Raw genomic sequence first — 9,964 nt, 5'->3', positions numbered from 1 at the left:
CGAAGGAATGGGAGTAAAATTGAAAATTAATCCGTCTGTGCTTGATTACGATCTATGGTAAAATTCAGGTATAGCAAAATGCGAAGGAATGGGAGTAAAATTGAAATAGTTTGACTCCTACAGTGCGCGTGATTATGATCTATCCTGATGACATGTTTGCCAACCACTACATTTCTACCCTTCTGTGCTTTAGATGACGCCTGCTAGTAGATTGGTCGGAAAACTAATCCCACCTAACGAAATAGAAACGCATAATATCTGTAACACACAAAGATGTATGATATTAGTAATCCACCAATTACACAGCAAGCTTAATTAGCTCTCCAGATTAACTTCAAGATTTTAGATCAAAAACAGATAACCTCAGCAGTATTTGTAGATTTAAGAAGCGAATGTTTCGGCAAACCATGAATAGTTTCAAAGAGATAGAACTCCATGCATTCCGTCGTTCAAACTTTTCGACACCTTTTCACATGATATCAACATCATAACTTACATTAACCGCCAGGCTGCAATAAGCAACTTCACTTACACATTTAACAATACATGAAGATTAACAAAAAGTAGTTTAAAATGTAATAAAAATTGATCCTCAGAGGATGCCTGAAATAGCACTCCTCAAGTAACGCTCAAGGATGCACTTCGCACATTCTTATGCCATCTGAGTAAATATTTTCTCATCTCTATCCGGACACTAATCTGGATAAATCTTCAATCTGATCAATGTTTTCATCAGTCAACGACATAATTTGGTGCCACAGCTAATATCCTGTTCTCACTGGCGGATCTTCTTGCTCCACCAGCTTCTGTGGGGGCTGCAGCAGTAGAGCTTGTTCCATCATCTATGACTATAAGATGACCCTCCCTTTGTATCAATCTCTGCAAGCATATTATCAGTAGTGTTAGTTGACAGGGGGGAAATGCTTTTTAAGTGAATTTTCATTCAATATATATTTGGTTTTACCTCTATAATGGCCTTAATGCATTTGACCTCTTCCCGAACCTCTTCAGTGGAACTGTATGCTCCCTGGGCATTCTGTTGCTCAACATACCAAACAATAAGATCCCCTTGCTTCATACCAGCCAAACCACTGCCTGCAGATATCAGAAAATTTTACATCAATATACAAGCACAAGAAGGTGCGGTCATGGTTAGGATATCTTGAATGTATTTTGCAAATTTTGATGAGATCCCATGAACTGTGTAGTAAGTACAAGTTCAGAGCTATGATTTTTCACAGCTACAATTTTGACAAAGTTTCAAGGCTAAGAGTCGTAATGTGTGAGCAAGTTATATGTAGACTACATGCTCACTCCAAAATCATGCTTATTGTTTATTTGCCTAATTTTACACTACACTTTTCCTAAAAATAGCCGCCTCTCAATAGTAGGACACTTCATATAGTATACTTGGAAGTCGGAAGCTTGGCAACAAAAAGACTTATTATTGATTGCCAAACAGCTTAAGTTCTATATTGGAAGAAAGAGATTTGCAAGATAAAGCAAATCAATCTGTCTAATCTGGGGTAATCCTACTCTAGCTAGAATTAGTATTTAGACAGAAAGGAAAACATAAGCAAAGAAAAAGGACAATAAATTACCACACATAATGTAAAACAAAACAAGTGAGGCAAAAGAATTCTCATACCATCTTGCACCACTGTATCTTCATGCTGCCGCAAACGCATAATGAGAGCTTGGGTAACTCTCTGGAAATGTTCTTCAGTTATAACCATTTTCTTCTTCTGCCTATTCTCATTGCCTTGAGCACCAGAAATAAGATATTTATACAGAAACAATATCAGAAAGCTCCAAAAGATGCATGCAACAATAACTATATATCTTGCTAAGTTTAACAGTTACCTCCATCTTCTGTAGGACCTGCTTCTGCAGTAGTATCTGGGGGAGCAGCAGGATCAGGGACTGTGTTTCCATCACCCTCTTCTTGATCTTGAAAATCAGAGAGATCAATTTCACTTGATTCAACACTGCAAATAAATAAATAAATAAAAAACATGTCAGCCCCTTTCAACATAATATAGTGCAAGCCCAGTAGAGATATTTAAAATGTTCTTGCCTTATAATAGATGTCTTAAGCAGTCTTACTGCCATGCGAACGTGAGCTGGAAGAACCTATACATAGACAATCAAAGAAGTAAAATAAATGATGTGTAATGATGTTACAGTATCTTCGGTGATAACACAAATTTAATAACACTAATACACACCACTTTCTCTAGATGACTTCGAGCAATGGCTTCTGACAGCCTAATCAGTGCTTCTAGCTGCCTAACTGTCATTCTATAAGCAACTCTACTTCCAGGAGCAGTATCACCTCTGCGAAGAGCAACATATGATTCGACCAGCACTTTTCTTGCCTCTGGGCTTAGCTGCAAGAGGATGGCTAGCTTATGACATTGGTGATGAATCTAGGACTGGAGGTATAATTTCAAATTTGTGATATATAAAAACTATCACGCAATTACAGAAAAAGAAACCTGAGGCTTCAAAGATTTAGCATATGCAATATAACGTTTTATCTCTGCAGTAGTAAATTCTGGGGCAAGTGCTTCTTCATGCCTCTGATGGACCCGCACAATGTGATGGGCAATATGGTAGTCAGTGTTCTCATCTGGTTCATCAATCATAACATACACAAGATCAAACCTCGAGAGAATCGCAGGGGGAAGTGCCACGTTATACTGTAAACAAGAGGAGTATCATGATTATTCCACATACTTTAGTTTAATAAATCTTAACCAATAATCATGGTAAACTTAAGGTTTGTGCAATCTGAGAAAATCAAAACTTGAGAAAATCATGGGTTTCATTCTAATACGGTAAGAACATAAAAAAAATAAAAACAAGTAAGTTGACATGAATAAAAAATCAAAACAATTAAGATGATATGAACTTTTCATATTGGAAACACCAACCTTGAGTGGCTTTGTCTTGTCATAGCGTCCACCTGTAGGATTTGCTGCTGCCAAAATGGAGGTTCTAGCATTTAATGTGGCTTGTATACCTGCTTTTGTGATGCTAATAGTCTGTTGTTCCATAGCTTCATGGATGGCAACCTTAAAAGTTCAGTTTCAGGAATCAGAACTTAAGAAGTTCAACTACTCAAAAAAATTACCAACAGTAATTACAGTGATCTACCTGGTCCCTTATGTCCATTTTGTCAAATTCATCAATGCAGCATATGCCATTATCAGCAAGCATCAGGGCACCAGCCTGCATGGCCAAGAAACACATTCATCACTGAATCAACAATTCATTTTTCCAAGGAAAAGTTAGGTCTCCACAAACACTAAAATGTATCTCATAAGAAACAACTCATACAGGGAACTTGGGTTCTCACAACTAAACTTTCATCTTTAAGGATTTTATGGTGTTTTGCAATACCCAACGCTATAGAGGACACTCTTTATTTAAATTGGTGTAATTTGTAAATCGAAAGATCTTCTCTGAAAAGTAAATCTTAGAGATCTCAATCCCTTCCTTCAAATGGTGGTGAAGATACTGGAATAAGAACACCCTGGTGAATGCCAGGGTGACAGAGTCAGTCCTACGAGAATGTCCCTCGGGGAGAAGGGTAGAAGAATATGTATATTTAGCCAATTAGAAGTTATGTAAAAGAATAGATTTAGATCAAAATAAAAATTGGCTCTTATCTCTTTTAGATTTTTCCTTCTTTTTGCTTCTTAAATTTATGGAAGATAAAGCTAAGGAAACTAGCAGGTTTTAATTTTCAAATTTTACCTTCATATTTCTTTCTTTGATCAGTTCCTTTATTCGTAGTATGTTATTTTCACTTTCTTAATGTGAAGCAGAGAAAGAGATTAATCTGAACGATTGGGATGGTTGAATGCCAAAGATAAGAAACTACTAGTGGCCCTTAAACGTAGTCATTTGATAAGTAAAGCCTAAAATAGTTATTGATACTCTAGAAAATTCTGAATATGAATGTAGAAAGTTCGGAATAAATATAATCAATTCCATGTAGAAAACATGAATGAGCTACGTATTCAGGAAGCAATCATTAATTAATAGTTCATAAAAAACATAAAATGAAAGATGTGGTTGAGTCCACTACTATATCTAACAAAGAACTGTGTTATGTTTAGAATGCTAGTCCATGATTTCTTAAATCCTAAAAGCTATGCTTCTATGTGATCACCATTAGTGACATCTATTTTTCAGAAAAATGTTTTAACACTATGATGGCTTCAACTGACAATATTCCTTAGCGTACAAACACAAAAAAAGTATTTGGAATGTCTTCTTCACAGTCAACACCCTTCAAGATGTGTAATTAGCTTCTTCACTCAAAAAAAATCATATTATTTTTTAAACAAATATTTCAGGACAGCAACTCCAACCAGAAAGTCAGGCAATAACCAGTTGATGTAAATTAGGAATACTCCACTTGTCCTATATTATATATTATAATTTTTAAGTTCAAAAACAAGATAATAAACATGTAGTACAATCAATATATTTACATGCATACAATGGCATTACCTCAATACAGAATTCACCAGTCTCTGGCTCCTTTGCTACTGTTGCAGTCAACCCTGCAGCAGATGAAGACTTCCCAGATGTATAGACAGAGCGAGCAACTAGGCCAGTAGTGTACCTGTTGAAATGTATTAATATTAGACGAAAAAAATCACACTGATAATAATTTGAACAAACAATCATAGATAAAAATCAACTAAGATTTAGGTGAAGTTAAGACTTTAGGAGTACTCTAGCTTAGATCTTTGTTTCATAAATTAAAACTATTATTAAGGTTGATGCATACACTCACTAGGAAGTAGTCTAGAAGACTGGAAATCAATGAGCTCAAGATTAAAAATAAAACAAGACCATCTGTCCTATCTAATAAGTTACTTGATTTCCAGAACTATTCGAGTCATTTTCAGGAATTTCTCCTATTCTGAGGCCAATTTTTATCCTGAATTACAGCATAAACAAAATAAGTTAAAACCCTCTGAACTTTTTAGTACTGTTCATCAAATGTGATTGGCTGTTGTTAAGTAAGGAAATATCTTGACTAATCAGATTTTATAAATAGTTGGCTAATGCCATTAGAATGAGTAAATATTTATGAACAAAACTTCGGCGCGTCCAATATAATTTTGTTAGGCATGCTTCATCAATATACTATGAGCATAAATGTACAGGAAAATGAGGAATCATAAACATATATTATCCGGCAAAGAGAATGATGTAGGACATACTTTAAGAACTGTGATTTGGCACAGCTGGGATCTCCGACTATACAGACATTGATATCCCCTCTGAGATTGATTCCTTCATGCGTCGACTTGTGTACACCACCTAATAACATAAGTAGGACCGCTCTTTTAATTTCTTGATGGCCAAACACTGTAGGGCAGATGCTCTCTACTAGTTTGTTAAAAAAATCAGGGGTTTCTCTCATCCTCATAACTTCTTCTTCTTCTTCTTGCTGCAACAGAAAACAATAGCAAACAGATGAAAGTCTAAATAAGAAGGTAGACTAGAAAAAGGGCAATGTCCAGCTTCCAGAATGAAAGAATATAGAACTTTCCTTTACTAATGGAGTTAGAACAAGATGACAACATGTTGAACAAGACAAAAAAAGATGGCACATTTTAAAGTTCAAGTGTACAAATAACTGAAGGGGTTGACCTAGAGTGATCTCATAAATGGTAATTTGACTTGCAGGATAGGGGCACAAAGCTAGTTCCAACAAGGAAAAGTTAATTACCATACCATTTAAAATTCTAGATACGACTACATACCCAAGTATTTTATTCAAATGGGAGATAATTTAAAGACATGCAAGGAAAAATAAAACTGGAGCTTAACATTAAAAAGCAATAAAAACACAAACTAAAAATGACTAGATGCACATGAACCTAGAAATAACACTCAAGTTGTCTTGTAAGAACCTACCGTGAACTCTTGTTTATCATTGTCATCACCATCCATCCTCCTGTCACGAATATCAGTACCCCTTCTACCATCAGCCATCTAGATATCAAAATGTTGAATGTGAAGAGCATGTTTGATGAAAAGAATAGAAAGAATAGAAAATCAGCCATGAATTGATAACTCAGAAAAATAAGAACCTGCACAGAATTTGCAATGAAAGCGAGGCGGTAAGAGAGGTCTCTCACTCCCAAAGCCTTAAGGCCCCTAACACCTTCATTACCACCAGATGCATTTGGGCGTTGTGGTGCTTCTCGTCGACACTCTGCTCTCTCACCTGGTGATGTCAACGCCATCACATCTGGTACAGAGACAACAGTGCCTGTGAAAATAACCCTACAGGAAAAATGAAAGTATATAAGTAAAATAGACTCATGGTTATTGCATTATATCAGGTAAAACCTTAAGCAGCTTACGTGTCTCCTGCCCTTGCTTGCTCGACAGTTTCATGCCGAAGGATAACATCCAAGGACCTTGGAAGAGAACCAGCTGGTATCTCTTTGGATGTCTCCTGCATTCGAACCCTTTGCCAATCTGTGAACTTGCTCTCTTGGCGGAGCAATGCCCATTTGCTACGGTTTTGACAGGTTGCATTCATGCAGATTATGGGCTACATTTGCATATAGGAAGTCATTATTAACAAGAAAAGAGATTGTAAATGTCTTAATATGCCTAAAAGATTAATAGTTCAGTGGGGGCAAAAATCAAGTCTGACTGTAGCTAATTAAAAATTCTCTAATTGTTTATGTGAACCTGAGAGCCAAAACTTGTAGTTGAACTATATAAGGAAACTAGAATTAGAGATGAGCAATGTATATTGGAAAGGAAGTTCCATTTTGGTTTATCCATGAATATCAGTAAAGATTGCAAATCTCATTTTCTCTTTATGTATAAGAATTTGTGGAACTACTCCAATCATAAGAGTAACTTCAGAAAATGAAATGGGTAAATCAACTCAACAATAAGGGGAAACAAGTGAACTAGCGCAGACAGCTAAAAATTAGCCAAAAGACAATATGAGTCATAAATCAACTTTACCAAGCAAAAAAGTTGCATATCTTATCAGATTTAACATGGGACTCAGTCACTCAGGTGTGAAACATATAGCTTTTAGGCAGACATTCTTTATCTCTCATCATTTATCAGCAAGTAACTTTGGGTTGAAGTTCAATGGTATAGATTTTACAAATAAAAGAAGGTTCAAGTTTCATTTTATTGTGTAAATTAATTCCTTCACTTCAGAACTCAAACTTCATAAGCTAATACTTCACTCAAAAAGAACTACTTAACATGTTTATTATTTGTAGAACTGTACACAATATTAAATATTCAACTAAAGCAAACCATCATGCACGCAAGCCATCATGCATATAAACTATTAACTTGATTCAGAAAAAGGCCTCAAGTTGGAACATTTACTCCCAAAAACTAATAGCCAAACATGGAATTAACCACATTAATAAATTAAATTCCAGAATGAAAATGTGATGAAGCCTGACCTCTGTATATTTATACTGCTGCTCCACATGCTTGACAGTTCCGGCACATTCCAGACACTTAAAAGTCCCATACAATAACTCTGGCCGCACCTCGCTCGTTCGAGTCACCACCCCCATCACCGAAGTCAGCTTCCCTATCTCCAACGTTGTCAAATCCCTCAACCTAACAAATTTAAAACATAACTTTTTTGTGCAAAAGCTTTTTAAAAAGAGTTAATTGCATATATAATCCCCTGAAGTTTCAGTGAGTTTTAGTTAAGATACCTTGAAGTTTAAATTTGCCCAAAAATTACCTGAAAGTTTCAAAAATTTTAACTTTAATATCTACCACTATCAATGTTATATCTACCACTATCAATGTTACAGAAGGCACTAGGCAGACTAGCCGTTTGAGCGTGCACCTAGCGCCTAGACACCTAGGTGTACGCCTAGGCATTTGGCTATTTTTTAAATTATTTAATTATAATAATTGTTATAAATATGTATTAAGTTCATATAAATTTGCAAGTAAAAAAGCAATCTTAGATCTACAATAAACCATACATACTTAAATACTAAATAGTCAAAATAATAACTAACAATGTTATAGAAAGCACTAGAAGGCCTAGACGTTGGACCCGACGCCTAGAAACTAGGATATTTTCTTTTTTTTATTTTTCAATTACAATAATTGATAGTAAATGTCAATCTTATATAAAGCTTAGGTGCCGGACTAGTGTCTACGCGGATTTCTTTCTTCATTTAAGTGGTAGTCGAGGAGGTTTTGCTGAAGGTCGGAGGAGGTAATGGAGGTGTTCATATTTGGAGGTTAAAGGAATTTGAAGGAGGTTGGAGGATGTGGAGGTTGCAACACAAAAAATCACGACCAACGCTTAAAGGATGCAGTCCACGTAAGCAAACAATGCTCCTCTAAACACTCCTAAAGTCTAGGTGGGCAGTTTAGGCACCGCATTGGTGCTAGTTAGGCGACCTAAGTACCGCCTAGACCTAGATGTGCGCCTAAACAGACTAGGCGAAGGCTTTTTAAAACAGTGACCACTATATCACCACTAAGAATTTTTGTGATGCCAAGAATTTTGTTTAAATGTCATCATTGTCATTGCTTATTAATATTTGGACATGTAAACCTCTAAACTGAACTCTCTTCCTTTCAATGTCCATGAAAAACACAATAACTGGTATTGACCTGTAACAAGAGTAACCTTACTTAACAATATTCACAACAGAAATTGAAAGGAAGAAGTAACAAGAAAGGATCTTTTTCAGCAAAAAGTTAATGGTGATGTAACGGAAGATATTAAATTTAAAATGGGTGAAGCATTATGGGTATAGTTTGCCCAAATTTGAACTTAATTGTAGCAAAGGTAAAATTTGATGAATGTTATTAGTACCTCTTCAGCAAAGGGATGTTATAGAATGCAATGTTGATATCTTTATTTGCGTTATCATCAGTAGCCTGTCTATTCCCGCTCGATCTGCTCTCCATTACAAATCTCTTGCAAGCATTCTTCAAATAGGGCTCAAATCTGAAACCATTACAAATCTCATTCCAATCAAAATCAATAAAATTCAAGGGGAAAAAAGCCTAGAGATCCAAAGAGAGAGAACTACAGAACCTGAGATATTCTTCAGAGATGGCCTTCTGAAGGACATCGTTGAACAGCATAACGTGGGAGAAATCGACGAACATGGTGGTCGATTCTTTGGCAGCCATGAGCTCGACCTCGGATTCGTAGAAGGGAGCGCCATTTGGATCGAGCCTAAATCTGAGAGCGAGCCAGATGATTAGGTCGATAGAAACCCTAGGAATTTTGGGGGGGAAATTGGAGATCTTTTACCTCTTGAGGAACTCCAGGAAGATGTTTTCGACTCGAACTGCTTTCTCGTCGATGTAGAATCCAGCGAAAGAATCCATTTCTTTCCCCTCTTTTTTTTTCCGCCCAAAATTGATTGATCACTGTGAACTGTGGGCGCGGTTAAGAGGACATGGGGTTTTTTGGCGGGAAGGTACAGAGATTTTGGCGCCAACATACAGTGCTGCTGACCTAGCCAGAATGAAAGATTACTTGATTGGCCCCAGTGGGGCCCATATTAAAGGTGAGAGGCTTTAATCTGAGAAAGGAGTTATTAAATATTATATTGTAAATACTTTTATATTCGCATCAAATCTTTGAAATTGCTCATATATCTCTTAAATTATAAGTTGTCAACAAATTGGTCCATCAATTATAAAAAACACCACCCCTCAATCTAGAACGGAAAATAAAAACTTCAAACACCCCTATGTCACAAAACCATAAATTAATGTGTCGTTTGATATTTATAATTGATGGGTTGTACTTTGAAATTGCTCATATATCTCTTAAATTATAAGTTGTCAACAAATTGGTCCATTAATTATAAAAACCACCACCCCTCAATCTAGAACAGAAAATAAAAACTTCAAACACCTCTATGTCACAAAACCATAAACTAAGGTGTCG

General features: G+C 36.0%; 1 protein-coding gene across 1 annotated transcript; it reads right to left on the bottom strand.

The window, feature by feature from the left end:
* Window positions 1–401: 401 nt before the first annotated feature.
* Window positions 402–9,451, bottom strand: LOC109828194 (DNA replication licensing factor MCM6). The gene is made up of 18 exons (XM_020395223.1): window positions 9,320–9,451; window positions 9,098–9,247; window positions 8,873–9,007; window positions 7,482–7,644; window positions 6,399–6,592; window positions 6,123–6,318; window positions 5,947–6,024; window positions 5,247–5,476; window positions 4,525–4,639; window positions 3,160–3,234; window positions 2,937–3,077; window positions 2,499–2,702; window positions 2,229–2,390; window positions 2,078–2,133; window positions 1,864–1,988; window positions 1,649–1,762; window positions 965–1,095; window positions 402–879 (listed from the first exon to the last, which is right to left on the bottom strand). The coding sequence occupies exons 1-18, from the start codon at window positions 9,394–9,396 to the stop codon at window positions 733–735; spliced, it is 2,493 nt and encodes an 830-aa protein (XP_020250812.1). The 5' UTR covers window positions 9,397–9,451; the 3' UTR covers window positions 402–732.
* Window positions 9,452–9,964: the final 513 nt, after the last annotated feature.

This window comes from Asparagus officinalis, unplaced genomic scaffold (assembly GCF_001876935.1).
Source record: "Asparagus officinalis unplaced genomic scaffold, Aspof.V1 AsparagusV1_Un823, whole genome shotgun sequence".
NCBI classification, from domain to species: Eukaryota; Viridiplantae; Streptophyta; class Magnoliopsida; order Asparagales; family Asparagaceae; genus Asparagus; species Asparagus officinalis.
Note: the sequence above shows the minus strand (reverse complement) of the source record. Positions and strands in the feature narration are given on the sequence as shown.

Excerpts from the sequence above, each read along its gene's own strand:
- LOC109828194 (XM_020395223.1), bottom strand. The coding sequence starts at position 9,396 with ATGGATTCTTTCGCTGGATTCTACATCGACGAGAAAGCAGTTCGAGTC. Across the intron at positions 3,235-4,524 it reads CTGGTGAATTCTGTATTGAG|GCTGGTGCCCTGATGCTTGC; the intron begins GTAATGCCATTG and ends TTGGCCATGCAG. Across the intron at positions 2,134-2,228 it reads GAAGTCATCTAGAGAAAGTG|GTTCTTCCAGCTCACGTTCG; the intron begins GTGTGTATTAGT and ends GTCTATGTATAG.